The following is a 26,099-nucleotide window of genomic DNA, read 5'->3' as shown; positions in this document are numbered from 1 at the left end:
ACTGATTTGGAAGATTGCACATCCTGCAATACAGAATATCCAGATTGAAAAGCATAGCATATATTACCTTATCAAATTAGTAATTAGAAAATATTATATTGTAAATGAATAGATTAAGGGCTTTGATTCTTAAAGGGGATTTAGAACTCTTCTGTTATATTAAGATTCCAAATATCACAAGGCGACCAGAATATTCTATTAAGCTGACAAAAAATAAATGTAACATAGTTTAAATATTCAATTGGACATTATTATAGTTTATTTAAATCTCTGTTCTAAGAAGAAATAATTTTGATTATAGGTGGTATGAAAAATATTGTATAGGACATTATTCCCCCCCCCAAATGATAGGGAATATTGGTAAAATTATCTAATTAAGTACTTTAAGACATTCTATATAAAATAATGCGATAAGGAATTTGCAAAGATTTCATAAAAACATAAATCAAGTAAAACCACAGTAAGAAATATTATAGGCTAGGGACAAATTTAAATAAAGAAGTGCAATGAGTTGTCTTTAGTATGTTTCTTCCAACAAATCTCATATAAAAAAGAACATAACTTTTTTATAATTATTCTTCTGGTAAGTCAGTCAACTAAGATTTTCTGCTTGTGAAGTAAGGATATGAAAACTGGTATAACTGATTACTACTGAATACAATGTATAATACCACAAGTCAAATGACTGTTGAATAAACAAAACCATCCAGAATTTTAATTCAAAGCCACTGCTTTCTTTGGAGCGGGTATTCTCATTATTTACAATATTGGTACAATAGTTCAATATAGCAAGATACATTTCATACATTCATTTCATAACAGCCTTCCACTTTTTGAAATGAAAACTGTTGCAAAGCGGTAATGTAAAAGCTATATGAAAAGTTTGTATCCTGGTAAATTCTTCATCTTTCTGTTTTCTTCTTGCTTCAGTTTCTTCCACCCTCTCTACTGCAGTTTATACAATTCACCAAAGCAAGTATTTTCCACACTTCATTGTCTCTTGGATGATCTACATTCAGAAGTAACCTGAAAACTTAAAATCCCCACTAATAAATATACATACAAATAAAACATAGTGGAATTTTAAAAATGACAGTGCGACATATGTCCTTTGAGGTCAAATATGCCTTTCCTAAACTTAAGCAGTAGCCAAACCCAGAACAGCTGAAGTACTTCTCGAAAGCAACCACAGATGGTGTCAAAACTGGACAAAATCCAGGGGCTGAACTGATGCTCTTGTACTTGTCCTCCTTTACTTTGCCAGCCTTTGATCACTGTTCCTCTTACTTCCAGAAGCGCCTCTTGAATTTGATCTATAACAACACACACAAAATATGATCTGAGTAACATAGCAGCATTCTTGTGCGTGCAAATTACAAACTAACCTATTGCTTGTTTTTTTAAAAAAATCCAATGGTGCTGATGAAATGGAAAGGTCCTCCCCCATAATATTTTTGCAAAAGAGCATAATGTTAGTAAACGTCTTCCAACAAATTGCATAAGTAGTTTTAAACTTCAGTTAAGACTCTCACTACTCTCAACACATCCCTATTACAACCCTGTAAAGCACACAATCACCAACTGGTTTAGGTCTCATTGCTGAGAAGTCATGGATGATTACATGCCAGTCACCAGAAAACTCTAATTATGCCTTTACAGAGAACATATTCATAATTGCTGCTTTACATGAACAGGTTGCCTTCTCTGATGAGAGACCATTCATGTAAAAAATGTACTGAATTAATTAACCTCTAATTATTTCTACTGATTTTTCAGCCCTAAGGTTTTGGGGAAATTATTTGTAGGTGAAAAACATTCCAAGTAAAGATTTGGTATTGTATGAAGCAGGGGATGGGGGTGGGGGAAAGGATTCACAAATAACTCAGTCCCTCTCTTTCTTTACCCCAGAACCTGAATTCAAAAGGATTCATACTACTCGCAGACTGTAACGGAGCCTGCCTATCACGGTCCTAAGTCATAATAGTTAAAAATTGGTTCATCCTCTGACTGACTTGATTTTACTACCGTTTTTGAAGCGGTTAACAGTACACCGTGGTTGTAAGGCAAACAATGTGGTCGTTAAGTGAATCCATTGTTTGCTATGGAACATCTTTGCCAAAAACTGGAAATAAATACCATTTTTCAGCAAGAACATCATAAACCACGGTCACTTGACCACAGGACATAGCAAATGGCCATAAATGTGGGCCAGTTGCCAAGCTCCCAAAATGTCATTATATGTCTGTGGGGGTGGGGAAACTAATGGGACTAGGTTGTAAGTACCTTTTGGGTGGTTTGGCGTAACTTTGACCGGTCATTTAAACAACTGGTCATAAATCAAGGACTACCTGTACACCGCAAGAGGAGCACAAGAAGCCGATTAAAAACTGAATTACTCCGTTTAATTTTAAACACAAGAATCTGCAAAAGATAGTTATCCAATTTTCCAGCAGATGCAGTCCTTGTAACTCCACACTTTTGCAGGATACCAGGTTAAACTGAGCTTGTAGGAAAAGATAAAAAGTCCATGTAGGGCCATTTCTTTCCCTTACTCTATTGCCCCTCCGTGCCTCTGCATATGTACTGAGTATACGTAAGGAAGCCCCTACACGTGAAGATCATCCGGGGATTGTTTTTGGTCTCTGGGGTGTCGGAGAAGCAGCAGCTGCACAGCAAAGGTGGGCGCTTCAGCAGAACAAAAGAGGGTTGAAGCTGTCGCCGCCGCGCTTCGCTTGTTTGTTTTGCGAGAAGCTCCCCTCAGACGCGGGGAGAGCTTGAAGGGGGAGAGGCGGGGGAGAGAACCCCACCTCCCCCCCCCGCGCGCGCGCCCTAGGCGGCCGAAGCCAAGTCCGGCGACTGCGGGCACAAGGCGGGAAGCGGGCGAAGCGAGTACCTGTCGGGGTGGCCCGTCTAGGCGGAGTTGGAGGAGCTTCGGAGGCGGGGCCCGAGCTGCTGGACGAGGTGCTGCTGCTTCTGCCGGGTCGACTTGACCGCCAGGATGGCCTGCCGGTTTTTGTACTGCACTAGTTGCAGCGTGATCTCGGCGTTCCAGCCTTGATCCTGCGGGCACCGAAAGTCGATCTCCTTCCCCTCGGCCATCACCACCGTGAAATACATGTACTTGCCCTTCCGCTCCACGCAGTCCACCGTCTTCATGGTGGAGAAGGGCAACTGCTTGATTTTGGCGGCGGCCACCGCGGGCTCCCCGTTGGCAGGAGGAGAAGCCGCCGCCGCCGCCGGCTCCTGCTTGGGCGGGATAAGCAGAAGCCCTTCCTCGGTGAGGATGCAACGCTTCTTCTTCCAGAGCTGCAGCAAGCCGTCGCTGCGTTTCTCCAGCACGCCCTCCTTCACCGGCTTGCCGCCGCTCTCCAGCATCCTCCCGCCGCCGCCGCCGCCGCCAAAAACTTCCGAAAGGAGTGAAAAGAAGGCGCGCGCGAGGAAAGCGGCGCACGGACGAGCGGGATTTCCCGGGACGCGCCGGAAAGGCTTCGCCTTCTGCCGAACGACGGCCAGGTTTAGCCGCGCGGCTTCTGGTCCCGCCGCCGCTCTTTCCTCAGAGCCGCTGGAGGAAGCGCCCTCCGTCCCCCTCCCGTTGTTTTTGAAAGCGGCTTTTTCATTTCAGCGACACCAGGTTTTCGGGGAGGGGGGAGGGGCGAAGGAAAGGCGGGGCGGCGCCTGCCGAAGAGGCTGGCCGAGGAAAGCCCGGCCGTTTCGTCCGCGCCTGCCCGTCTTTAGGGACGGAGGCGGAGGCTCGTGGCTCGCTCTCCTCTCTTCTCCCCTGGGAAGCCTGCAGAGGTTCCCGGTCGCAACAACGCCAAAGAACAAAGCCGGTGGCAGCCGAGCCGTTCTCCCTCCTGGAACTCAGGAGGCCCCTCCGGCCCGCTTAAGGCTGGAGAAAGGCCACTTTGGAGCTGTCGCCGACAGCGGCAGGATGGCATCTTGGCTTCCCTTCTGGATGCCACAACAATTCGGGGGCAGGGATGCCTGAACCCAACAGGGGAAACCTTCTTCCGCGTTTTTGTGTGAGTGTGCGTGTGTTGTAATTATGAGAAATGCCTAATATGATAAAAACAAACCCAATGCTTGCATACTACTTGGATGTCATTCATAGGAGCTAGAAAGCATCCACTATATAGGATTCAAAATCTAACATTCACTTCAATTTCTATTACACACTAAGAGCAAAGTTATTTCAGGCTTGTTAATAAATCTCAGCATACACACAGCGGTATTATGCAGCATACACATTAGTTATTTCAGGGGAAAGAGACTTTTAGTCACTGATTATTGTTCAGAAATCTACAACTGCAGAATGCTCATCATTACTACTTTTGGTGCTAAAAAAATCCCATTGCTGATGTAATAGACAATGTTCCTAGTTCTATAAATAAGAAATGTACTTATTTTGTACTTATTTTGCCTCAATGTCAAAAGAGTCCTCAGAAACAGAACTATATGTACATCAGTAGGATAAAATTACATTTCAGAGTGCTGATGTAAGAATCTCCAGGCCTTAAAATTTCCCTACTTGTTTCATCACTCTCAGCAATGCCATCTTCCCTTGAAAATGGGCCTATTTTATATACTGATAGGTTATTCGGAAAAACTAATTAGATTGAAAATGCCATAGCTGAGCAACCATCTAGAGGACATGCATAATAAGGTCATATCAGTAGTACTTAATCTGGGTGAATTATCTGGTCATTTCACAACCTAAACCAGCTCAGAGCCCAAGTATAAACTACTTTCTTTCCAATTATTAATTCAATATCTAAAGCTTTCCTCCTATTCTAAGTATATAAAATATTTTGAGAAGGGTTTTTGGAAACAGAACCTGTGGAACTACCCTTTGCCAACATCTGTTCTAATAGTTGTAACAATAGCCCATGATTGAAATAGGAAATATCCTTCTCCTCAAAATCATTTCTGCCATCTAGTTGGCTCATTACTGCACAAATCTCTTTCAATAAAGATCTACAGTAACTGAAGAACATGAGTCATTCATTTATTTTCATAGAAAATAAAGATTAACCAGCAAAACTCTTCATGGAAAAAATAGGCTCATAACAGATTTCCAAAGAAAAATGCAATTTCCAATAACTAAAGGTTCTAGAAATAAGTGGTAGCTAGACAGAAAAACTGCTACAAGAGAAATGTGGATCATAGTACCGTAATGGAGTGCATAATTCAGAGAACTTTTTTAGAATGAAGAAATCTTGAGGATAAGTCAGTATAGTGTTTGAAATAGAAATCGCATGCTCCAAGTAAGATACTTATTTTAGCAGCAGAATCCAGGACAATTATATTGCTGGGTTCAACAGATGTTCACAGAAAAAGCCCAGAAATAGTTAAAGACATGAGATTACTGGAGTTTGATTGTGAGTTTCTGTAAAGTAAAGGGCTATATTTTTGCTTTGTTGTGACAAGACTAACTACAGGGAGGAAAGGAAAGGGAAGAAATCAAAGATAATACATTGTTACTTAAATATGGATGGAGGCATCTGTGTATTTGCTGTTTTTTATATATATAGGAAAAGAAGCCACAAGAACATTGCTTGTTTTTAAGGAAAACTCCTATGTTTAAAAATATACATACCCAAACTGCCTGCAAATAGAATTGGGTACACTTATCCAAATTTCCTTACAGACCTTATCTTTATTAATCCAAGGGGCTGCATTAATATGGCATATATTTGAAAGCCTTTGGTTACTAGTTTTTAATAACCTTTTGGGAAATATAATTTAAAAAGCTTTGACTCATTTTCTTTTTGTACATGCTCACTCTTAATTCCATTTTACCATTTACTGTTTTCTTGAATTTTATGCCTTTTCTTTCTGCACCCATTGTCTGCCCCTTGTAACTTTTTTGTGTTTTGGCTTCCCATCATTAAAATTAGAAACCATTAAAAACCACCAAGGTCAGCAGCAACAACAAACAAGTTTCAATGTCGTGGCTAACTTGGGGTATGCTCCATCCTGCATTTCTTAGGTAATATTGGGCCAATGTAAAATTCTGTTTCATCACTTCCCATATTACAATGCTGTAACAGGCTGGAAACAGTATTAAGAATTCTTGTGGAGGTAGACAGGCAGGTAGGTAGACCTTGTTTGCATCTGTCTGTGACCACATTCATTGCATGCCAAAAGATCCCTGGTCTCTTCAGATGCTACCAGAAGTTTGCAAACAAATATGAAATGCTGAACTGACATCTGGAAAACTAGGTTCAAATTCACCTTCCATCATGGAAACTCATTAAATGACCTTGGGCCAAGACCCCATCTAGGATAACAGGATTGCAATTATTTGAGTGGAGTAGAATAAGGCAGAAAGAAAAATTCCCCTAAATTTTTATCACTTCAGAAAGCAAACCCCTATAACATTCAGAGAATTCTATTTCCATTATGTGAGGAAATGGAAAACTGCTGATACTTCAGATCAATTATGTGCACAATGTCTATGCCGGCAATTTTATTTGTAAGATCATTAATAGTTTTGACTAATACACATGGAACAGTATTAATTTTACTTCTTCGACTCGATGGTATCATACACAGCATAGATAATTTGATATCAAGACACTGTAGCACAAGTACGCCTCCTACTGTCAAGCTTAACTGTACGCACATTTCTGATTTGCTTAGTGAGATGTACTGTCTCTTGAACTGTTTGCCACTAACCCAGTTTTTTTTTTTAAATCGTGCAATTAAACCATGCAATTTCATAAAAATTTCTTAGTTTTTCCTTGAAGTGACACATAACTATTTAAGAAAACTATCAATATTCTAGTCAATCTTAAATGGAACTTTAGAGTCATTTTTCTTCTTCATACTCCCACAAGACAAAATTGTAATTCAAGCCATTCAAATATGGCATTTCAAGCTATTTAAAAATATTTGAAATATTGCATGATAACCAAAGGGCATAAAAACTAACTGAAAAGTGATTTATTTTTTTTTCCACAAGTAGGCCTGGAGTTATATCTCAGATTTGGCATCTTGGAACCACTTGTATACTATTGTACGCAAAAGTTTGTTTTTGTATTTCAATCTATGCCTTTGGGACATGGTTCAAAGTTAAATGACATTTCTATGAATCTAAGAGTTTATGCATATTTTAAAAAATGAATACAGAAGTGCAAAATTCTTATCAGTACTCTGTAACACCTCGGCAGAAATAATAGCTTCCAGGCATTATTATAGGTTCCAAAGTGTTCCCATTATTGCTGTCAGAATTTCTATTTACTACTCTTCTTTGCAAAAATAGTCTGACTCAAAAATATTCTTTGCGCCCCTTGAATGAATTGCTTAAAGTTCCTCAGATTTCGAACAATATTTTAATTTGATGACTGTGACAGCTATTCAAAGCTTTTCTCTCTTTTCTGTATTTCATAGTTGATTTGAAGGCTGTTTCAGATCACTGCCTCACTGAAATATCCTATCTTTTTTCAGCTTCTCTTTGATCAATGACACCTAGATCTTCTGATGCAAATATAACAGCTCCAAGTGTTTTGTCAGATTCTGAGATTGTAATTGGGCAATGTTGTTATTACTTACATTGGTAACTGAGAGTGGAAAGCTTGAATTTACAGAAAAACACAAGATTGGTCACTCTTCTATTCCCTTGAATGTGCAATGATTTGATTATTCTGATTTCTGAACTGCTGAACAGAGTTATCATACTTAGAAAACTTAAAGCTCCACTGTAGGGCACCTGCCTTTTAGCCCAGAGCACATTTCATCTAGCACAAACAAGCATTTTCAAGTTTATTGCCAAAGATAAAAAAAAGTTTGCTAATTTTTTAATTATTCCTCACATGCACGTTTCCTCAATAATCTTAAGTGTTCCACAGTTGTATTAATAAAACATATCTCATCCTATGATTCCATTATCTGAACCTGGATCATTTTTAAGGTTTATGGTTTCTATAATTTCTTTCACAAGCCATGCTAACAGTTTTTAGATGATTTCTATCAATGGGATTTCAAGTACAAAATGGGATTTTAAAACTTCCAGAGCATTCACTAAAATGCCACATAACTGGATGATCAGTACTTGGGTAGGATACCAATAACAGACCCAGATCCTAGGAAACGGAAAACAAAAAATCCCAGAAGGTAACAAAATCAACAAGAAAGGCAAGTCATAATTACTAGGAACTACAGTATAGTGTTTTGACATGGAAACTCTGATTTACTGTACATTGTTTCAACACTGTTGCCCCGAAAGTCATGTTTTTATTGTTACAATGTTGCCATTGTTATTAAGACTTACTTTCATTAATAACAATCTCCCAACCAGTTATAAGTTAAATTTGGGCTATACAGATCATCAGAGAAATAAAAACTAATTTTTTTTATCAGTTTGGATAGATTATGAAATTACAGTGTGTTTTAATAACTAACCAGGTATTATTTTATGAGAAACGACTTATCTATCCAATGCTTCTCCAGAAACAAAGGTCCTCTCCAAATCTGTTTACATTCAAGACAACTATGCTGGGCAGCTAACTTTTCTGCAGCCAGGAGCTTCATGCGTATTTTATTATTTTTTAACTGAATGCCATGAATTTCAGCAATGTAAACCACAGGTTCCTATAGATAAGAAAGTAATTGCTAGGAAACATAATCATTGTTTTTTTCTGTAATTGGGTCATTCTACAGTACAGTACCATCAATTTTTACAAATTATTCCAAATTCTGCCTTTCTTCAATTCTGTCTTTTGAGTGCTGATTGGGATTTATTAGAAATGTGGTTCGACTAAAGATTAGTTCTTATTATTTACGTCAAAAGCTAAGTACAGATCATTCTTTTTAGGAAGAAAATGGTTATCATTTGTTTCACAAACAAGACAATAATAACACATTTTTAAAAAGTCAGTAAAATTAGAAGATCTAAAAGAGAACAAATTATCTTAAGAAATCAAGTTGCTTCTAGGCATCGCTCAAGAATTATGTTAATGTCTTATGTTAATGTGTTGCATTATTAGATTTTCCAGCTAACATGACAATATTGATTGGAAACTGACAGTAGTAGTTTGACACTCTTAGATATAATCAGAAAGCAGTTTTAAAGTTTGAGCTGTAAGATGATTTATTGGTAGACTAATTTTTAATAGCCTAAGGCAACATATAGCTGCGAGCAGTTATAAGAATGGTTGAGGGAATTCTTCACCCTTGTTGCGAGGAGGCATAGGTGCCAAGTGACTGAATCAAGCTACAATATTGTCAAAACACATTTATGCAAAATGCAAGGCCTACTGAAATGAATTCATGCAGAAATACAGCATTTGACACATTGCAGTGTTTTGTATCTATATGTAAGGATTGTTTCCAACAGTAAATGTTTCCCACAACTTTGGTTGCTTATAAGATTTTAAAATGTATACACAAGTACAACTAGTTTCTGAAAATACTAGGTTTATTCACATCCCAGTGATAAACAACCTTAATATGATGTTTCTAGAGATTTTCTGTAGGTCACCATCACAAAATACAAAAACCTAGAGCATAAACAAGCAGACAATTATGAACATTCAATGTGGTCTTGATGGAAATTAACAGTTTATATGGAAGTTATGAAATTTGAAAACGTATGTCATTTCCTAATTAGTACAAGTCACTGCTATTTCTATGACAAAGTAATGAAGGCACAGCCAGTGCAAGCAGACTTAAACCCATTTAAACTACTGGGCCAAAAAATACTTTGGTTGGTTCTCTGGGAAAGGATTTTTTCTAAACAAATAGTGGTCTCCGTCAAGAGTTCTGGTATCTTCACAGCTGCAGTCTAATAGCTACATGACAACAGACTTCACTAGAACCAAACTATATATAGCAATGAATTAACAATTCATGCTTTAGGATTTACTGCATTCTACATATTGGCAGAAAAGTACTATTAAAATGCTAGGTACAAGGAACCTACATTTTAAACCGGTTCTGTCAGTTTGTTTTAACAAAATATTTACTTAATTCTACCAAGATACAAAACATAAGGCTGTAAGTAACTAATAGTTGTATTTAGGCTATTACAGTGCAGATAATCCTCAAGGCCACATACACACTGTTTCACTGCTGCTTGCATTCTGCTGGGTTTTGATCCTTCTGTTGAAGAAAGGAAAGGATACATCAGTGTTCAAACAGGTCTGCTACAGGAATTTACAGGCAATAATTCTAAATGTAATGAGCAATAGCACTTAGACTTGTACACCACTTCACAATACTTTACAGCCCTCTCTAAGCAGTTTACAGAGTCAGCATATTGCCCCCAGCAATCTGGGTCATTTTACTGAGCTCGGAAGGATGGAAGGCTGAGTTAACCTCGAGCCAACCAAAATCGAACTGCCAAACTGCAGGCAGCCCGCAGTCAGCAGAAGTAGCCTGCAGTACTGCATTCTAACCATTGCGCCACTATGGCTCATTACTCAATATTACTCAGTAAGGTATGAACTGATCACATACCTTTGGGTCATAATCTGGATCATTTTCTTCATCTGCTTCTTCCTCCCCTTCCTAAAATAAATGTATAGTATATAAGTATATTTGGCCATGTACAGCAAGACTAAAATTCCCGTTACTTTTTTCTATAACTTTAAGTTGCTAAAATCAATTGATTTATTAATGTTTATGAAATCCACAATAAAGCCTACCTCATCATTAGCTTCCTCACCTTCTTCATCATACTAGAAAGTGAAAAAAGAAATGCATAAGCTCCAAGACGACCACAACATTTAGATTCCAAAAAACCCTCCAACTAATGTGTTATCCTTCTGTGAGCTTATTGAGCAGCTAACTTTAAAATCAAAGTTGAGAACTTACACACTTACTAATGATGATGAGTTATAGTTCTCAGAATTCATTTCTAGTCACGCTAATGGGCCTGCTGCAAGCTGAAATTGAGCAATATCTAAAAAGCAGCAGGTTCCCTCAGTAGTCTTAAGTGAAGGCAGGACTTACTTCAAAGTAAATTCATGTAGGATTGTTTTGCATCATGATTTTTAAGTAGATTTAAAGCCTTGAAAATAAAAAGTTCAAATACACAATTCAAGTTAAAACCAATGAAATGTCCTATTTTCCACATAAGCAAGATTAGCATATCTGTCACTCCGAGGGATATTGTTATTCTGAGGAAATTTCTAATGGCCTTTAAAGCTTTTGAAGCAAAAGTGCCACCATAATTGTTAAACAGAGCATAGCCCTAAGACAGCACAATGTTCTCTAAGAACTCTGTTTGCTCCAAATGTTTCTCCACTGTGATTCTTCAATTAGAATTGCTGCTTGTTATAGTAGAAGTCTGTCGACAGTTCTTTTTTAATGGCTGGTTAAAGTTTATCTTCATGCTAATAGGCTTGGTATCTGTCATAGAACAATTTTAAATCCTCTCAGGAAAAGGCACTAGTCATTCAAAATCCTTTTTTATATTGTCATATAGTGTACATCAGATCAAAACCTAAGCATTTCACAAATGGAACAAACTTCTGCACTATGGTTTGCTTCAGACGTGAGGTCTAAATCAACCAAGAGTTTGAATTTATAAAAAGAGAAGCCATGCTGTGCTTCACAAGACAAAATGGCAATAAATGATTACCAGCAACAAGATATACAAGGCAAAAGCCCTGAGTTATCTACCTTATGGAGCTTAGATATGTCAATATCTTTCTGAAGCCTCTCTCAAAATTATTCCATTGTTAATTTTCAAGTGATTTATTTGGTTTCCATATTTGTAAGTGATTAATGATACTTAAGCACCTTTGATCCCCCCAAATCACTATTAAACTCTATAACAGAATACAAGTATCAGGAATGTTTAGTGTACTTCAAGGTGTGCCATATTCTGTATTGAAATGGGAAGCATGTTTCATCCTGTTGCAAGGTGTAGTTTTGAATTATTGAATAAAATTAATTTAAATTTGGAGCTCTTTAGTTTCTATGGTTCTTCAAAATGGTTTCCTCCTACTCTAATGGAGTAACTGCAATTTCAAAGTTTTGAGGCTTATCATCACAATACTTGGCAGCGTACTGAGCCCAACAAAACTCAGAGGCGAAATAATGAATATCTAACGTTGATCTTCGGAAATATTTTTACTTTAATTCAAATGCATATAGTTGCAATTTTGTCACTAAATTCTCCTATTATCCGGCCCTTAATTTCATTTGCTTCTATTTCTTTGCTATGTTCTGCATATCAGTGTTCAGCTTAAAAGGGAATAGTATGGTGAATATATATGTATGCATATTTACTTACAGGCCAATCTAGCTTTAAATCAATTTAATATTATAATAGTTTTGATGTAACTGAAATTAAAACACAACTTACATCGTCATCATCATCTTCAATGGCTTCTCCTGTAAAATACAATACTGATCGTGGAACTATGCGCTCCCGTAGAAAATGGCCAATTTCAAAATCAGCTGCAAGAATTGCTTCAGCATCATCATCCTGCATACATAAATTAATAAATATAATGCCATTAGCTGCATTTACTAAATGCAAATACACAATTTCATTCAACTTTTTTAGTGTCAACAGCATTTTCTATTACCCTTCTCAATCTCGTCAACTTTAAGGTGTGTCGATTGCAACTCCCAGAATTCCCCAACTGGAGTGAGAATTCTGGTCAAAGACTTCTGGGAATTTAATTTCATACTTCTTAAAAGTTACAAAGGTTGAAAAATACTGGTCTATACACTTCACTGTATAATTAAAACATTTTTTTTTTTTTACAAAAAATCATTTATTGGCCTATAAAGAAATATTGAATTTTTAAATTAACAAAATATTTATTATCACATTTGATTCTGGATTCTCCTGGCAGTTAATTTGCAGTAGTCTACAAAAGTGAATTAAAACTTATATTAATTAATAAATAACAATAAAACATTAGTCAAATCTTTAGAAATGCTAATCTAACATGAAGTTTATAGCAAAAGAGAAATACGAGTTATAAGTTTTTTAAGTTTTCAAATTATATAAACTTTTATATCAAGTATATAAAAATGTTTAGAATGGGTGAAAACCTTATATAAATGAAAGGAAAATTTCAGAGCATTAAAGCCACCGCAGAGAGCACTTGGTTGTAGCTGATTTCAATCAGGTCTCCTTAGCAGAACATCAGTTGTTAAGATATAAATAAATTCTTACTAAAAAAAAACCCCCCAAAACCCTGCAATATGACTTTATGATTGTATGGTTACAATGCTTTTTCCTTAAGATACTTTTACATTATCTTTTGGACTCTCTCACACATATATTTATAAGTTTAAACTCTTAAGTGGATAATATGATGTCTGCACTAGCTCCTTTCATACATACAGTATGGGAAATGCTGTCCACATGTACTTACATAAATAGCAAGTAATACATTTACTGCCTGGATCCTTCACATGAACAATCGAATCTGTTTTTAGGAACTTGTGATCATTTAATATTGTTGTATTATTGGTGTGCATGTATGTATATGTACATATTAGCAAATGGATACATTTATTACAACTAAAAATTTTAAAAGTTATGTTTTCATTCATAAAGAAAATCACTGTGAAACTTACCAAGTCCCCACTTTCAGGAACTGAAATGAAAAAAGATGTAACATTATATATTTAAGAAAGCTACATTATTTAACTGCAGTAACTACCCGAAGCTCCCACCTTTTGTTTCCATGTAACAATATAAAAGATGTCCCAAACCTTTGTTCAAATGCCATTATATAATATATAATGTAAGCTAATCGGCTAATGAAAGACAAAACAGAGGCACTGCTAATTGATGGGTATTAGAATACAGAGCAGTCTAAATGGACTGCACTCCTATTTAAAAATCAAGTTTTTTGATTTAAAAATTTAAAAATCTTTAAGCTTTGCTCTCAAATGTCTCCATTTCATGGGGATATCACTTCCATGATATGCTGACTTTCAATAAGTTTCTGTAAGTAGGTTCTTATGATCATTTGGAAAATCTTTAAATGGTTTGGAACGAAATGCTTGAAATCTTGCTTCCCACATAAGCAGTTCCACCTTTTCAGTTATCCTTTAAGGTTTGTTCCATGATGTTTGCTTTCAGGATGGTTTAAGTCAAAGGCTTCTCAAATATGGTGCTGCAGGCTATGAGATACTTATTTCTAGAAGCCTTTCAAGTGTCAAAACCAACCATCAAAACATTCTTGATTTACTATACAGTATTTTTATTGTTTAACTGGATGCTACTTCAATAGTTCAGGGTTTTTTCATTTATGACTAATGTCATAAATTTATGACTAATGTCATAAATTTTAATCTATGTTCCTTTTATATATACATTGTGTGCACAATTATTAGGCAAGTGAGTATTTTGACCATATCATCATTTTATGCATATTTTCCACTTCCAAGCTGTATAAACTTGAATGCTTAGTAGATATAAGCATATCAGGTGTATTTGTGTAATGAGGGAAGGTGTGGCCTAAGGAAATAAACACCTTATATCAACATGTGCATAATTATTAGGCAGCTTCTTTTACTCAGGCAAAATGGGCCAAAAAGAGATTTAACTGACTCTGAAAAGTCAAAAATTGTAAAAAGTCTTTCAGAGGGATGCAGCACTCTTGAAATTGCTAAGATATTGGGGCATGATCATAGAACCACCAAATGTTTGTTGCAAATAGTCAACAGAGTCGCAAGAAACATATTGAGAAAAAAAATTCCGCACATTAACTACCAAATATTTGAGAAGAATCAAACATGAAGCTACCAGGAACCCATTATCCTCCAGTGCTGACATATTCCAGAACTGCAACCTACCTGGAGTGCCCAGATGTTCAGTACTCAGAGACATGGCCAAGGTAAGGAAGGCTGAAACCCGACCACCACTGAACAAGACACTTAAGTTGAAATGGCAAGACTGGGCCAAGAAATATCTGAAGACAGATTTTTCAAAGGTTTTATAGACTGATGAGATGCGAGTGACTCTTGACGGACCAGACGGATGGGCCCATGGCTGGATCAGTAAAGGGCACAGAGCTCCACTTTGACTTAAGACACCAGCAAGGTGGAGGTGGGGTACTGGTATGGGCTGCTATTATTAAAGATGAGCTAACCCTTTTCAGGTTGAAGATGGACTCAAAATCAACTCCCAAATCTACTGCCAATTTTTAGAAGACACTTTCTTCAAGCAGTGATACAGGAAAAGTCTGCATCTTTCAAGAAGACCATGATTTTTACGCAGGACAATGCTACATCGCTTGCATCAAGGTATTCCACCTTGTGGCTAGCCAGTAAAGGCCTTAAAGATGAAAGAATAATGACATGGTGCCCTTCCTCATCTGACCTAAACCCTATTGAGAACTTGTGGGCCCTTCTTAAACAGGAGATTTATGGTGAAGGAAAACAGTACACCTCTGAACAATGTTTGGGAGGCTGTGGTTGCTGCTGCACAAAAAGTTGATCGTCAACATATCAAGAAATTGACAGATTCCATGAATGGAAGGCTTATGACTGTTATTGAAAATAAGGGTGGCTATGTTGGTTACTGATTTTTTTTTTGCTTGAAATGTCTGAAATGTTTATTTGTACATTTTGAGTTATTTATTATTCTCACTTTAACATGCAAATAAACGAGTGAGATGGGCAAATTTTCATTTTTCATTTAGTTGCATAATAATTCTGCACACTAATAGTTGCCCAATAATTGTGCACACATAGATATTCTCCTAAGAAAGCCAAAACCTCACTTTTACTTTCTCAAATATTCAGATTTGAGGTTATTAACATTTTGGATTGACTAACAGCACTGTCGTTGTTCAATAATAAAATTAATCCTCGAAAATACAACTTGCCTAATAATTGTGCACACAGTGTATATAATGTAAATAAAGTTAAATTTACCTTCTGGAGGACTGAAAAAGTTGAAGAAGGAATCGTTGGAAACAGTTTTTGTCACTGTTCTAACTGTTCCACGGCCCTTGTGCTTTTGTTTCTTCTTTATAGTTTTCAAAGTAACGTTCTTCCCCTTTTTCCAATCTATTTGGCACCTATGGGAAAACTGTTATGAAATCAAGCACATACCTACATATTCAGTTTAACTACTACAGATCTGGCACATAGAATCACACAACCAAACTGGATCCTGAATACATTAGTAATTCAACTGTATGAACAACAAAGATAATTTAGATTTCTCAGAACGTAATTCTAAGGAATGAATAATATACTGTAGTACATATTACTTTTTCTGACCACAACATAAATGGGTTTTCTCCCTTTGAAAATTTTACATACATACTAAACAATTCAGAATTCTGCAATGTATTCAATCTGCTATAAAATTAAGATGAAAGCACAGATAATAGTTCCTCTATACATTTTCCACTTATTACTGCAAAATGAAAAAACTACCATCCCAGTCCAAAACAGATATTTGAATCCCAATGAAACTATGGCATTCAGGTAATCTGGCAAGTGGTGCTGGAAAATTCAGCATCTAAGACAATTTAAATGGTTGCCTTAGATATATTGCACTAAACTCTATCCACCGACCCCCAATGCAGCACAATGAAATATGAACACTTTAGTCTAGCATACCTAGTAGTAAGCTAGGTTAGGAAAGGTTAGCCTAGGCACTCATCAGGGAATAAACAATCATGATAATGAAGTCAGAACAGATCCTATGAGAAAACATCTCCCATTATTTTTATAAATTTCAGCTAATTCAAGTGCTAGGAAAAAAATAAAGCAAAATGTTCTAGATTCACAGTAACCTGAAAGCATGTTTCGGAATCTGGGCATGTGAATTGCATTATGTAAGAATTCAATGTGCAAGGTTATAATACAGAAAATGTAAGCGTCCTATTTGTTAACGTTATTTCCAACACTAGGAGTGCTAGGCACAGAATATGTTTACTTTCTTTACAGCAAAAAGCTGACATCTGTACATTTATTTTATAACATTAAAATATATACTTTTGGATGGTTGTCATATAAGAATTACACTTCACTTTAAACTATGATTTCTACTTTTAATGGTTGAAATCTCCTGGTCTTAGAAACTTTAGTTATAATCCATTTGTTGATGTAGGTATTATTTGCTCGCTTCAAATTTATCTTTTATGAAGCAAAGCCTGCTTCAATTTCAGATGATTCTGGTGCTCTTTTAGCAGACATCCTTTTAGCGCTGCTTACAGCTTTGCATTTGATACACTGGCTTATCTTGCTGTCAGATGTACACTGCTCAAAAAAATAAAGGGAACACTTAAACAACACAATGTAACTCCAAGTCAATCACACTTCTGTGAAATCAAACTGTCCACTTAGGTAGCAACACTGATTGACAATCAATTTCACATGCTGTTGTGCAAATGGAATAAACAACAGGTGGAAAGCATAGGCAGTTAGCAAGACATCCCCAATAAAGAAGTGGTTCTGCAGGTGGTGACCACAGACCACTTCTCAGTTCCTATGCTTTCTGGCTGATGGTTTGGTCACTTTTGAATGCTGGCGGTGCTGTCACTCTAGTGATAGCATGAGACGGAGTCTACAACCCACACAAGTGGCTCAGGTAGTGCAGCTCATCCAGGATGGCACATCAATGCGAGCTGTGGCAAGAAGGTTTGCTGTGTCTGTCAGCGTAGTGTCCAGAGCATGGAGGTGCTACCAGGAGACAGGCCAGTACATCAGGAGACGTGGAGGAGGCCGTAGGAGGGCGACAACCCAGCATCAGGACCGCTACCTCCGCCTTTGTGCAAGGAGGGACAGGTGGAACACTATCAGAGCCCTGCAAAATGCCTCCAGCGGGCCACAAATGTGCATGTGGCTGCTCAAACTGTCAGAAACAGACTCCAGGAGGGTGGTATGAGGGCCCGAGGTCCACAGGTGGGGGTTGTGCTTACAGCCCAACACCGTGCAGAACGTTTGGCATTTGCCAGAGAACACCAAGATTGGCAACTTCGCCACTGGCGCCCTGTGCTCTTCAGAGATGAAAGCAGGTTCACACTGAGCACATGTGACAGACGTGACAGGGTCTGGAGACGCTGTGGAAAATGTTCTGCTGCCTGCAACATCCTCCAGCGTGACCGGTTTGGCAGTGGGTCAGTAATGGTGTGGGATGGCATTTCTTTGTGGGGCCGCACAGCCCTCCATGTGCTCGCCAGAGGTAGCCTGATTGCCATTAGGTACCGAGATGAGATCCTCAGACCCCTTGTGAGACCATATGCTGGTGCGGTTGGCCCTGGTTCCTCCTAATGCACGACAACGCTAGACCTCATGTGGCTGGAGTGTGTCAGCAGTTCCTGCAAGATGAAGGCATTGATGCTATGGACTGGCCTGCCCATTCCCCAGACCTGAATCCAATTGAGCACATCTGGGACATCACGTCTCGCTCCATCCACCAACGCCACGTTGCACCACAGACTGTCCAGGAGTTGGGGGATGCTTTAGTCCAGGTGTGGGAGGAGATCCCTCAGGAGACCATCCGCCACCTCATCAGGAGCATGCCCAGGCATTGTAGGGAAGTCATACAGGCATGTGGAGGCCACACACACTACTGAGCCTCATTTTGACTTGTTTTACAGACATTACATCAAAGTTGGATCAGCCTGTAGTGTTTTTTTCCACTTTAATTTTGAGTGTAACTCCACATCCAGACCTCCATGGGTTGATAAATTTGATTTCCATTGATAATTTTTGTGTGATTTTGTTGTCAGCACATTCAACTATGTAATGAACACAGTATTTACTAAGAATATTTCATTCATTCAGATCTAGGATGTCTTATTTTTGTGTTTCCTTTATTTTTTTGAGCAGTGTATTTGTTTAGTGTGCTGTTTTCTCTTTTTGCTTGTTTGTTATCCAGCTTCTTGTTCTATTACCTTGTTTCTAAGGGTAGTCCTTGACTTACAATTGTAACTGAATCGAGAACTAAGATGGTAAGTTATGCCAGTGGTTAAACGGATCATCATGTAACCATGACAGCTTTTACCTTTTTTGGGGGGGAGGGGGGGTGTTCTTAAGCAAATGCCACGGTCATTAAAAAATATTGTGGTAATTAAGTGAATGTTATGGTCATTAAGTACGCCCAATGGGCATTTTTCCTGGAAACTGGAGGTTAACTCATGTTTCTGGCAAAAAACATAAATTGTGATCAACAGTCATTAAGCAACCAGTCATAAATTGAGGACTACCTGTATATAAAATTGCAACCTTTGATCTTTGAGTTTAGCTTATATCCTTTGAACACTCACATGGTTTCTGGCTAAGATAACAGTTAATGGGTGATCAATAGAAACAATGGTAAATTAATTTCTACATCATACATTTTAATTTTTCTTCTCGTTGTTCTCATTACCCATGCAAAGCAGAGAGATAGGGAAAGAAGGTAATGCAAGAGAGTAAGCAAGCACACAACGGGGAATACACTGAGTTGGTTGTGCAGTGAGCTTCTGACTGCCAGCACATTGTTTTCATTGTGTATTCCCTATTGTGTGTCTGCTTACTTTCTTGTAATTCCTTCCTCTCCAATCATCTGCAAAGATGAGGGGGAAGAAAAACAGTAAGTCAGACACAGTACAATGTGTACTGAATGTAATGGCGATTACATGACTGAGAAACAGCACAAATGTACCTTTAAACGATCATTGAATGAGGCAATTGGTAAATGGGAACTACCTCTCTATATAATAAATTTACAATAGCCCTTGACATGACAGCAATTGGGTTTTAAGTTTTAAGCTGGTGGTCATAAAGCATAATGTCACATGCTATGTCAGTGAAGGCAGTTCTGGCAGGCCTGGCTGCCATCGCTAAGTGAGGACGCAACTTCCTAGTGGCTTCCCCACTGACTCTGTGGAAACCCAGCTGGGAATGTTGGAAATCACAATCACATAACCTCAGCTCAATGTCATTAACAGCACTAAGGCACTAAGAACCCAGATCACAATCAAGTGACTATGGACACTGCAATGACTGGAATTACAAAAAACTGTTCAGCCCCATTACAATTTTGAAGTCACTGAATGAATGACCCAAGAACTACCTGTATTTATTTAAAAATGAAGCTATATATCTTAATTCTTGACCACTTATTATACAAAATTACACTTACCCTGTGCAGCCCATAATTTCTGGTCCATCGAAGGAGAAAGGATCAGAATCATCGGGTTCTGACCTCATTCTGTATGTTTTTGTTACTACTTCATTTGTGAAAAATTCATTAGGTTCAAAGTGGAATTCTAAAGTAAAAGTCTTTGAAAAAGTACAAGTCAGAATAAGTATAATTATAATCTGAACCACAAAGCTGTTACATTCTCTATTAATTTTACTCTTTTATCTAAGGGATCAATAATTCTAAGCCTTTGAAGTTATCAGTTCTTAATGCTGTTGAACTGTAATTTCAATCAAACCAAGCAAATATAACCAAGAGCCATAAATTAAGGGAGGCTGACAACTTTTATATTATTTTGTACAATACTCTGCACTTCTTCAAGAAACACAAAGTCCATCTTTGGACCCGTGTCCCTCCTGGTTGGTACTGGCCTCCCGGGAGGTTACACAAGGCTGGCTCCAGGGGATTATAAGTGCTTCTCTGAGTGAAAGTGCCTTTCCCACCACCTTGAAAGAGGCGGTGGTGAGGCCCCTCCTCAAGAAGCCTTCCCTGGACCTGGCTGAATTAGCCAACTACTGTCCGGTCTCCAACCTTCGTTTTGTGGCGAAGGTTGTTGAGAGTGTGGTGGCACGACAACTGCCCGGGCACCTGGATGAAGCTATCTATCTAGACCCGTACCAATCGGGCTTCAGGCAGGGGCACAGCACAGAAATGGCATTGGTCGCGTTGGTGGATGATCTCTGGAGGGCTCGGGACAGGGGTTGCTCCTCTGTCCTAGTCCTATTAGATCTCTCAGCGGCTTTTGATACCATCGACCATGGTATCATGCTGCAGCGGTTGAGAGGGTTAGGAATAGGGGGCACCGTTTTGCAGTGGTTCTCCTCCTTCCTCTCCGACTGCTCGCAGTTTGTGTTGGCAGGGGGGCAGAGGTCGACCTCGAGGCGTCTCACATGGGGAGTGCCACAAGGGTCGGTCCTCTCGCTCCTTCTGTTCAACATTTATGTGAAGCCGCTGGGTGAGATCATCCGTGGTTTTGGGGTGAAGTGTCATCTGTACGCTGATGATACTCAGCTGTACATCTCCACCCCAGACCACCCCAACGATGCCCTTGATGTGATGTCTCGCTGCCTGGAGGCCGTGCGGGTCTGGATGGGGAGGAACAGGCTCAGACTCAACCCGTCCAAGACTGTGGCTGCCGGCGTCCCGATATAGTCAGCTGATACCATCATTGACTATTGGGGGCGAATCTTTGCCCCCCCCAGAGAGGGCTCGCAATCTCCTGGATGTCCTGGATGCACGGCTGTCTTTAGAAGAACATATGACGGCTGTGGCCAGGGGGGCCTTTTATCAGGTTCGCCTGATCCGCCAGTTGCAGCCCTTTCTGGACCGAGACGCCTTGCGCACAGTCACTCACGCCCTCGTCACCTCCCGGCTGGACTATTGTAATGCTCTCTACATGGGGCTCCCCTTGAAGAGCACTCGGAGGCTCCAACTGGTCCAGAACGCGGCCGCGCGGGTGGTTATGAGTGCAACTCGTTGTGCCCGCGTGACACCCCTCCTGCGCAAGCTGCACTGGCTCCCAGTGGTCTTCCGGGTGTGATTCAAGGTGTTGGTCATCACCTTTAAAGCGCTCCATGGCACAGGACCCGGGTACCTCCGAGACCGTCTTCTGCCACCAATAGCCTCCCACCAGCCAGTTCGCTCCCACAGAGGGGGTCTCCTCAGGGTGCCATCAGCCAAGTTATGTCGGCTGGTGACACCCAGGGGGAGGGCCTTCTCTGTGGGAGCCCCAGCCCTGTGGAATGAACTGCCCCCGGAAATACATAAGATCTCCGACCTCTGGGTGTTTCGCTGCGCACTGAAGACCCTGTTGTTCCGCCAGGCCAGGCTATCAATATAATAATTTTAAATTGGGGTATTTTAAATTTTTTGGGGGGTTTTAAACCAGCCAAATCTATTTAATTATTTTAATTTTTAATCATTGTTGTGTCTTGTGCTTTTAAATTGGCTGTACACCGCCCTGAGTTCTTCGGGAGGAGGGCGGTATAGAATTATTATTATTATTATTATTATTATTATTATTATTATTATTATTATTATTATTATTATTATTATTATTATTATCTTCCTCTCCATTTCCCCAAACGCCACAACAGGCCGACAATTATGGCTGAATATGAATTCTGTATCTATTAAAAAACTATCGTGTTTCCCCGAAAATAAGACCCTATCTTATATTTTTTGAACCCCGAAATAAGGGCTTGGCCTTTTTATCGGGGGTGGTGGTGGTCTTATTATTTTGGAGGTGCAGAAGGCGGCGAGCGTGGCCACCTCATGGCTGCTGCTGTGTTGCGCTGCTGTGGCAGCGCAACACAGCCGCACATCAGCTGTTCGCAGGGGCAACCAAAGGTGGGAATATCCCCAGCATTCTTGGCATTCGCCCACCTCTCATCCATCCATCCATCCATCTCTTGCCTGCAAACTCCCGCCCCACTCCCGCCTCTCTGCCAGGAGATCCCCGGCAGCCCCAGACACCCAAAGCCTGTGCCGACCCAGCTCCCTTTTCCACAGCACCCGGCTCTTTATCAAGGGGGGTGGCATGTGGGGCGGGGGAGAAGCAAGACACGTGGAGCAAGATATGTCTCACTCCTCTTGCCGTCTCTTATCTCCCCCTCGCCAGGGACCAGGGAGACACGAGATACGCGTCTTACATTGTAGGGTAAAACCAAACTTCTCGCGAGTTCAAGAAGTTTGATTGAACTTGCGAGTTTTTTTTTTTACCCTATAACGTGTTTGCCTGCAGACAACGGCGAGACACGCAACAAAGCTGCAAGGCAGGTAAGACAGCTCCACGTGCCCCAATGGTACTGTAACAGCAGCCTGGCTGCTGCCCTTCCCCGCCATCTCTTTGTCGAGAGGGGTGGCAGGTAGGGCAGGGGAGAAGCCAGAGGCATGGAGCATGACGGGGTTCCTCTTGCCATCTCTTCTTCTCCTCTCACCGGGCATGGCAGGGCTTCCTGCCACTGCCCAAATTGGATGCAATTTGGGGGTGGCAGGTGGGGAGGGGTGTGGCCGGGGAGACACGAGACGCGTGTCTTACCTGGCTTACAGCTCTGTCGCATGTTTCACCATTGTCTGCAGGCAAACATGTTGTAGGGTAAAAAAAACCCTCACAAGTTCAATCAAACTTCTCAAACTCACGAGAAGTTTGATTTTACCCTACAACGGGTTTGCCTGCAGACAAGAACGAGACACACGACAGAGCTGCAAGGCTGGTAAGACACGCGTCTCGTGTCTCCCCGGCTCCATCCCTCCCCATCTGCCACCCCCAAATTGCATCCAATTTGGGCAGGGGCAGGAAGCCCTGCCACGGTCGGCAAGAGGGGGAGACAAGACTGCAAGAGGAGCAAGCCCTGTCTCACTCTATGCATCTCGCTTCTCCTCCACCCCACCTGCCACCCTCGATAAAGAGCTGGGCACTGTGGAAAAGGAAGCTGGGCGCAGGCTTTGGGCTTCTGAGGCTGCCGGGAGACACCCGGCAGACAGGTGGGAGTGGGGCGGGAGTTTGCAAGCGATTGCTTCCCCTTTTCTTTCTCTCCCAAAAGCGCTCCTCAGGCACAGCCACTTCTGCAGCAGGAGACTCGAGCCTGCCTTCCGAAGGGTACTGTAGCAGCAGCTATCCACAATTTTTTAACTCTTATTTCGCCCCGACCCACGTGGCCCAGTACGGTCGGGATGAAATAAGGGTTAAAAAATTGTGGATAGCTGCTGCTACAGTACCCTTCGGAAGGCCGGCGTGAGGCACATGGGGTGCATTGCTTGGCCTCCTGCTGCAGAAGTGGCCGCAATCCATGGCAAAAACAGCCATGCTTGCTGGAGGCGCTGGCCGGAGCGGCACCCATGAGGCAGCTGTTCCGTGGACAGAACTGCCTGCTGTGACTGTCACTATTAGGTAATGAGGGTGTGAGGCGTGTGGGGCGCGTCGCTTGACCTCCGGCTTCTTTTGCAGTTGCAATTGGTGGCGGCCTGAGCAGCACCTGCAAATCAGCTGTGAATGGTGGCCTGAGCTGCTCGCTGATCCAATTAAGGGGCAGAGAAGCCCTGAGGTGACCAGGGAAAGGAAGGGCTGTCTCATGTGCTGGCCATGCCCACCCCGTCACTAGGACTTATTTTCGGGGGAAGGCATATAATTACGCCCACCCCAAAAATCAGGCTTGGCCTTATTTTCAGGACATGTCCTATTTTCGGGGAAACACGGTAGTTCTTCCCTCTGTGTTACCTCAAAAGAAATACTAGTATTTTATTTGCCAATAATTTCTTCCTTTTAGAGAACTTGCTCTGAAGAATTCCCTATGGTATAACTTCAATAGAACTCTCACCAAAATAAATTAACTGTATATGCTTAACTAGGCAGTGAACTTATAAATAAATTCTTTAAAATTTTCCTTTTTAAGCATCCTTATGGGCTGAAGATTAAAAAGTTTCAGTAATTTGGGAACCTTGGTTAAAAACAATCTTTTGCTTTAAACTGATATAATGATAATCATAATTAATGGGCTGATCATTAGAGACAGATTACTTAACATTTTAATTTAGGTGTTAGTCCAAAAGAAGTTTTTACTGTTATGAAGTATCAAATTTTTCCTCTTTTTAAATGGAAATTTTAAATTTGGTTTTAATTTATTGGGGTGTTAAAATGGTTCAGCCAAATTTATTTAATTAGTTTTATCTCTATTTTAAATTTTGTATCTATATGTTTTATTTTATGGTTGTTCACCGCCCTGAGTCCTTTGGGAGTAGGGCGGTATACAAATTTAATAAATAAATAAATAATAATAATAAATTGTTACACATATCTTCAGTGTTTAATTTTGCTATGAAGTCACACAGGTCGTGTATGATCTATTGTGACTCAAGAAACACACATTCTCTATAACAGCACCTGCCCTTTGGAATGAGTCCCCCCTCCCCAGATGCGAATGGCCCCAGCTTGCTAGTGTTTTGGAGGGCTGTAAAGACCTGGTTCTTCACCCACATCTTGCTGGCAAGGATTAATGTGTTTTCTTAGATGGTGTGGCATGTTTCTCTTTCATTCCTGTCTGGTTCTTTTCATTGCCATTTTTTCTTCTCTCGCTTATATCTGTATTTTTTTTTTTTTTAATATTTTTACTTAGGAGCCATCGAGTCACTGGGAGTCAATTAGCATACAAATTTAATAATAATCTACATAGAAGACTATTTTAGCTGCCTTATTATTTTTAATAAAACAAGCTTACCATGGGTTCTCCAGCTTCTGAAAACTTCACTTTAATATCTTTTAAATGCTTCAGGATAGGTTCATCGTGTTCCTATACATGTAAAGTAAAACCGCAATACATTAGGCAAGCTTTTTACACTTTTAATGCAATTACAAAGTAGGAAATAATATGATAATACAAAAGAGGAAAATCAAGAACAGCAGGTTACATTTAACATCAAATAATTTTGTTAGTTTCATAGGTGGTACCGGTAGTAATATATATTTATCATGGAAGTATTTATTTCCATGGAACATCAAAAAGACTTGCACAGAAATAAGGAATTTATCATATACTTAGCACTATATTTCTACCAAATATGAGACTTGCAATCTGAAGAATCCCAGAAATGATTACTGATGGAACATTACACAAAATAAAACTACAGCCAAGAAAAAAATATTTTAATGATGTCCATGCTACCTAGTTCTGAATAAGATATTCTAATAAATTTAGTTTATCACTAACATTTCAAATAATTAAAAGTTTATTCCCTTACCTGAACCATATCACTGAGTAAATCAACATTCTTGAATACTGTCAGCCAAAATTCAGGAATTCCTTTAGGATCATCTTTTTCTTGATCTTTTTTCTCCTCTTCCAGCTTGGCCTTCTCTTTCATTTCCTCCTTGTTAAAATTAATAAGTTAATCTTTCTAATATTTGAGTGTTAAATACCTATCAAATTTAATGGTATACAGCCAGCTACAAAAATTGGATGAACATTAATTATTTTAC

At 39.7% G+C, this 26,099-nt stretch overlaps 2 protein-coding genes across 6 annotated transcripts in view; both read right to left on the bottom strand.

Annotated features, from left to right (window-relative positions):
• Window positions 1–236: 236 nt before the first annotated feature.
• PHLDA1 (pleckstrin homology like domain family A member 1) lies at window positions 237–3,708 on the bottom strand. Of its 2 annotated transcripts, none has more exons than XR_015728951.1 (2): window positions 2,553–3,669; window positions 237–1,313 (listed from the first exon to the last, which is right to left on the bottom strand). XR_015728951.1 is itself a non-coding variant. In XM_034403009.2 (2 exons), the coding sequence occupies exon 1, from the start codon at window positions 3,373–3,375 to the stop codon at window positions 2,911–2,913; it is 465 nt and encodes a 154-aa protein (XP_034258900.1). In that variant the 5' UTR covers window positions 3,376–3,708; the 3' UTR covers window positions 237–1,313; window positions 2,894–2,910. The 2 variants fall into 2 exon arrangements, 1 of the variants encoding a protein (XP_034258900.1); XM_034403009.2 differs by having other exon boundaries at window positions 2,894–3,708.
• A 5,692-nt stretch (window positions 3,709–9,400) lies between these two features.
• NAP1L1 (nucleosome assembly protein 1 like 1) overlaps window positions 9,401–26,099 on the bottom strand; it is a 43,796-nt gene continuing 27,097 nt past the window's right edge. For 2 of the 4 annotated variants that reach the window (XM_034403214.3, XM_087874088.1), the window contains exons 7-15: window positions 25,862–25,987; window positions 25,342–25,413; window positions 20,066–20,205; window positions 15,856–16,001; window positions 13,546–13,565; window positions 12,314–12,436; window positions 10,647–10,679; window positions 10,459–10,509; window positions 9,401–10,101 (exon numbers count right to left, since the gene is read on the bottom strand). In XM_034403214.3, the coding sequence (XP_034259105.2) occupies window positions 10,066–10,101; window positions 10,459–10,509; window positions 10,647–10,679; window positions 12,314–12,436; window positions 13,546–13,565; window positions 15,856–16,001; window positions 20,066–20,205; window positions 25,342–25,413; window positions 25,862–25,987 (747 nt within the window). In that variant the 3' untranslated portion in view covers window positions 9,401–10,065. Of the gene's footprint in view, window positions 10,102–10,458; window positions 10,510–10,646; window positions 10,680–12,313; window positions 12,437–13,545; window positions 13,566–15,855; window positions 16,002–20,065; window positions 20,206–25,341; window positions 25,414–25,861; window positions 25,991–26,099 lie in introns of all 4 variants that reach the window. The other 2 variants (XM_034403213.3, XM_034403215.3) reach the window with 1 other exon arrangement.

Source organism: Pantherophis guttatus, chromosome 7 (genome assembly GCF_059756535.1).
Source record: "Pantherophis guttatus breed Tessera chromosome 7, ASM5975653v1, whole genome shotgun sequence".
Taxonomy (NCBI): Eukaryota; Metazoa; Chordata; class Lepidosauria; order Squamata; family Colubridae; genus Pantherophis; species Pantherophis guttatus.
This window is presented reverse-complemented; position numbering and strand designations above follow the sequence as displayed.

What these genes read in the sequence shown, in the direction of transcription:
- PHLDA1 (XM_034403009.2), bottom strand. Translation starts at nt 3,375, where the DNA reads ATGCTGGAGAGCGGCGGCAAGCCGGTGAAGGAGGGCGTGCTGGAGAAA.